We start from the raw sequence: 5,649 nt of genomic DNA on the forward strand, positions 1-5,649 counted from the left end.
TTTTTTTTTTTTTTTTTTTTTTTATAGCCTGCGAAGGAACAAAACTATGGTTGACTTCAAAGAACATTAAGCCTTTCAAGGACTGTACCATTATTGAGGGTAATCTCGTTATGTACCAAGTATCATTCGATGGGTAAATTATCTATTTCATATTTTCATTGAATACAAGGCATGATAAAAAAAACCCTCAGATTCACAATTTTTTGATAAATGTTTGAACAGCAAACTCACAGCATGCACCAATTCAAACAAATAAATGATAACTGCAACAAAATATAGTAAAACATTAACTACATGACAACTCCATTACTACCAGCCCAATTTTATTGTTGCCATACCAATGGCCATGCAAAATATGGGAAGGTCTTCTGCCATACCCTATTAGTTGTTTCTTTTTCCAATTGTTGTCTGACTATGTGTCACATACAATAAATGAAACAATAAGGCAATGATGTAATCAATGTTGATGAACTTATACAGCTCTTAAGTGCAAAAAAAGTATGGTCATTAGTAAAATATGCCATGCTTTTACAAATTGGTATTTAGTTACCTGCACAGTAGTCATCAAAAGACATGGACAACAGACAACCTCTTGACTCTCCCGCCTTTTCACCCAACAGCACACCCAAGCTGTAACAGCTGAAGGGAGAGAGAGAGCTACCTTGATATACAGCTGTTACTCATTTTCATTTCAATAGACTGGAGCAATGTTAAAAGATGTAAATTGCTCAAGGTGACAGTGCACTGCTTGGTCCAGGAATTAAGCTTGAGATATGAAGTGATTTTTTAAATTCTCAATCGCAGAATAATGCTAATAATATAGCTTGAACAGGATAAACTATCCCTATTTTGCAGAGAAAAGTGTAGGTGGCTAGCTGTGGACTCGAACTCACATCCCCGTGATTACATGTCACGATGCTCTGACCGATTAAGCTAAACTACCCACTACAAATTCCTCCGCAAATTAAGATATATAAATCTTGCTTTATGAGACGCTCTCATATGTTAAATTCAAATTACGACAAACATAAATAAACAAACGAAGTTTGCTTTTAGAAGCATTGAGATGTCTTTTAGAAAGTTAAAGAAGTGATTTTTTAAAGTTCTCAATCGCAGAATAATGCTAATAATATAGCCTGAACAGGATAAACTATCCCTATTTTGCAGAGAAAAGTGTAGGTGGCTAGCTGTGGACTCGAACTCACATCCCCGTGATTACATGTCACGATGCTTTGGGTTTCAAATTTTAGGATAAGGCCAGTAATTTCAGAAGAGAGGGTTAAGTTGATTATACTGACCCCAGTGTTCAACTGGTACTTATTTTATTGACTCCAAAAGGATGAAAGGAAAAGTTATCCACTGCAGAATTTGAACTCATAACATAAAGATGAACAAAATGCCACTAAGAATTTAGCCCAGCGTGCCAACAATTTTTGCCTGTTCACCACCTTAATTAAGCCTGAGATATTACAATCATGAGCCACATGCTCTAGCCACTAGTCTACATGCCTCTAGTGTTGATGAATTTCACTCATGTTATTATTTATCATTCAACTTGTAATTTAATTAAGTCTTCAAAATTTCATAAGATTTTTGTTATTCAAAACTGTAGAATAGAGAAAACTGAAAGGAATAAAATATGCACACATACAACAGCAGAAAATTCTGCAGACGAGAAGACCACTATATGAATGTAATGACAAAATTCTATAGTTATTTCAAAATTGTATTTGTTTCGCAGATGAATACAGTTAGATTATCTAAGAAACATAACTCTGTATTATTTCTAATGGAGTTATCTCCCTTGCCATTTCATTTTATATTTATCACTAGCTTAACAGCTGTACAACGTGCGGACTATTAGGCTAGCTTCTGCGGAGGGCAAATTGGGCCTAAGGCCTAAAACTAAAGAGAGCTAAATAGCATGACTATGATATATCTGTAATGACTATATTGCCCCGGTGATCTTTGACCAGAACGGATCAGAATTAATTCTATAATGTAGTCATTCTCTTGTTCAGTCCTAAGTTGAATTCCAACTGTTGGTCAATTTGTCCCAAAGTTCTTATTTCAACATAAAATTAACGATGCAAATGCCAGTTATCTCTAACGCCAATCGAGATAGCGTGAATCAGCCAAGCTTTACCTGCTAGAAATAGCAACTCAAATGCTTTCGAATCAGATCCTTATGCTGGATGTTCTTGAACCAAATGAAGGGCAGATTTTCAATCTTGGGATCATCCTGATTCCAAAAAGCTATAATATGTCTATGTAAAACAAATGTAGATTGAGATACAGCGATCACAGACAGACAAAATTTCGTGTTTATTATCATAGAAGGATTTACAAATGTAAAAGCATTTTAAATCTGCAGTGTGGTTTACTTGAGTGTTACAATGTCATGTGGCCTAAATAAATCACCCCAATCAAAAATCATCATGAGCTTTTACATTGTCATTCAATTTGCTAGAAATAGCTGTCAAATACACTTTCAAACCACAGTCTTAATATATGCGCACATATGTGTGTAGTAAGAAGTCTGCTTCTCAACTACATCATTTGGGGTTCAGTACCACTTTATGGCACTTTTGGCAGATATCTTCTATTATAACCCCAGGCCATCCAATGCCTAATGAGGAGATTTGGTAAATAGGAAGTAAAAGAAGCCCTTTGTGCATGTGTGTGTAGATATCTTTTATGTTTTTACTTGTTTCAGTCATTTCACTGTGGCCATGTTGGTGCACTGCCTTGAAGGGTTTTAGTCAAATGAATTGCTCCCAGGACTTGTTTCCTTTTTTTCTTTTTTTAGACCTAGTATTTATTCTATCAGTCCCTTTTGCTGAACTGCTAAGTTACAGAAATGTAAACACATCAACACCAGTTGTCAAGTGGTGGAGGGGGACAAACACAGAGACAAAGTCACATGCACATACACACGCACATATACATATGTACATATATATATGTATACACACACACACACACACACACACACACACACACATCCAGGCTTCTTTCAGTTTCTGTCTGCCAAATCCACTCAACAGGCTTTTGGGTCAGCTCAAGGTGCCATGCAGTGGGACTGAACCCAGAACCATGTGGTCGGGAAGTAAGCTTCTTACCACACAGCTACACCTATATCTATCTATTTGTCTGTGTCTGTCTGTGTGAGAAATGCCACTAAGCATTTTGCTTGACATACTAACAATTCTGCTAGCTCACCACCTTACACACACATATATCATTATCATCATCATCATCATCATCGTTCTCATCATTTAACATCCATGTTCCATGCTGGCATAGATTGAACACTTTGACAGAATCCAACTTGTAAGATGACAATGCCAAACTTTCATGTCTGCTTTGGCATGGTTCCTCCAGCTGGATGCCTTTTCTTAATGCCAGCCACTTTACTGAGTGTACTGGGTGCTTTTTATGGCACTGGGACTTGTGAGATTGCCAAGTAATTTGCAAGACAAAGACCTTTCATAGGATGGGGATGTAATAGTGAGAGAGATAGCTTTTGGCCAGGCATATACAGTATAAGCCAGAAAGAGGGAAGGAACAGATGTCTTGCTGTAGGGTAGGTACATGGATACCCCTGCAGGAAAAGGAGATAGGGTATTAGGATGTAACTTAAGGTGGATAGAGAGAGAATAGGAATTGATGGAAGAGAGATGGGAGAGGCAGAGAATCAATCAAGAATGGCTGAATGTGTAAGTAGTGGGGATTAAAGTGAGATGTGGGGAGAGAAGATGCACAGTGACAGAGGTCTGACATGCATAGGGGTGGATATAGTCAGTTACAAAAGAAGTGTCGATAGCAGAGATGAGCTGTTCAAATGATGTTGGGAGTATGGGATGGGTGCCAGGGGGAGTGGTTCCAAGACAAGGGATTACTGGTAGCGCAAAACAGGGGAGTAATATGTGCAGTTCAGTTGCCATATATTTGACTGGCACTCAGTCAGTTACGACAATGAGTTTTCCAGTTGATTCAATCACTAGAACAGCCCTTTTGTGAAATTAATGTGCAAGTGGCTGAGCATTCCACAGACACACATACTCATAACACAGGTCTCGGCGATACTCAGCATGACATATCCACCCTTATGTGTATCAGACTTCTGTCACTGTGCATCTTCTCTCCCCACATGTGACAAGGCTGACCATTTGAAATACAGGTTCTCCTCATTTTTGTCATTTGAGTGGATTGGAGCAATGGGAAATGAAGTGTCTTGCTCAAAGACACTACATGCTTCCAGGAGTCAAACTCGCAACATTGCAATCATGAGACAAATACCACAACCACATAACCACACACCTACATGCCATATACTTATAGTAATTGAGCAATAGCAGTGTTGTCAGAGGGGTGGGTGTTGCGAAGATGAAGGCTAGGAAATGTGATAGGCACATGTTAGATGTAGGATGCAAAGATATTGATGATGGGCTTTTAAGCCTTGTTTTTACTGGGAAGCGATAGGTCTTTTCATATAGTAGGTGTATACACAAACACATATATCTTAGGAATATAACATATATACATAATTGTATACATATGCAAATTTTAAAACAGAGAAATAAGGAACTATAAACCTGAAGCACATTATTTGCTGAAAGTGGTCTGTTGATAGAGGACCACATTAGTGCTTACTGGTGATATTTGATCTCTGTTTTCTTACTGCATTTCTTACCAGCATTATAGTGTAGTGAAGTACAATGACAACAGACAATTATATACAGAAAAGATTTAAACATGTGCAGGTATGGCTTTGTGGTTAGAAGGTTGCTTCCCAACTACATGGTTCTAGATTCAGTCCCACTGCATGGCACCTTGGGCAAGTGTCTGTTACTATAGCTTTAGGTCAGCCAAAGTTTCGTGAGTGGATGTGGTAGACAGAAACTAAAAGAAGCCCATCATATAATGTATGTATGTCTTTGTGTCTGTGTTTGTCTCCCACCACAGCTTGACAACTGGTGTTGGTGTGTTTACATCCTCATAACTTAGCAGTTTGGCATAAAAGATCAATAGAATAAGTACCAGGCTGTGAAAAAAAGGGTACTGGGATTTATTCATTCAAGTAAAAGACACAATTCTTCAAGGCTGTGCCTCAGCATGGCTGCTGTCTAATGACTGAAACAAGTGATAGATAAAAGATAAAAGACATGATTTATAAAGCATCAAAAACTATAAAATTATTTGTATGTGTTTCAGAGACAGCAAAGGCAACATTAGTGCTTTGAGCATCAGCGATCTTGACTATCTAAAGAGCATTCGAGAAATAACAGGTTATTTAGTTATTCAAGCAAGCCCACCCGAGTTGGAAACGCTGTCATTTCTAGAAAACCTTGAAGCTATTGGTGGACGCAATGAAGCTATAGAGTAAGTATACATATGTGTGTGTGTGTGTGTGTTCATGTGAATATCTGTTCATATACCAATCAAACTATTTATATGTGTATGTGTGTATGAGACAGAGAAATAGTGAGTGAGATTTCTTATGTGCTTTTGTGTGTGTATATATATATATATATATATATATATATATATATATATATTTCGTATGTGTATTTCGTGTGCAAGATTCTTGATGTGGATACGTGTGTTGAAAGAAATATAATTAAACCTTGGGAGAGGCATTATGCT

General features: G+C 37.5%; 1 protein-coding gene across 2 annotated transcripts in view; it reads left to right on the forward strand.

The window, feature by feature from the left end:
- LOC106867517 (epidermal growth factor receptor) overlaps positions 1-5,649 on the forward strand; it is a 176,887-nt gene that overhangs the window by 132,003 nt on the left and 39,235 nt on the right. For both annotated transcript variants that reach the window (XM_014912405.2, XM_014912406.2), the window contains 2 exons: positions 28-133; positions 5,218-5,385. In XM_014912405.2, coding sequence (XP_014767891.1) covers positions 28-133; positions 5,218-5,385 — 274 coding nt within the window. The remainder of the gene's footprint in view (positions 1-27; positions 134-5,217; positions 5,386-5,649) is intronic.

Source organism: Octopus bimaculoides, chromosome 10 (genome assembly GCF_001194135.2).
Source record: "Octopus bimaculoides isolate UCB-OBI-ISO-001 chromosome 10, ASM119413v2, whole genome shotgun sequence".
Taxonomy (NCBI): Eukaryota; Metazoa; Mollusca; class Cephalopoda; order Octopoda; family Octopodidae; genus Octopus; species Octopus bimaculoides.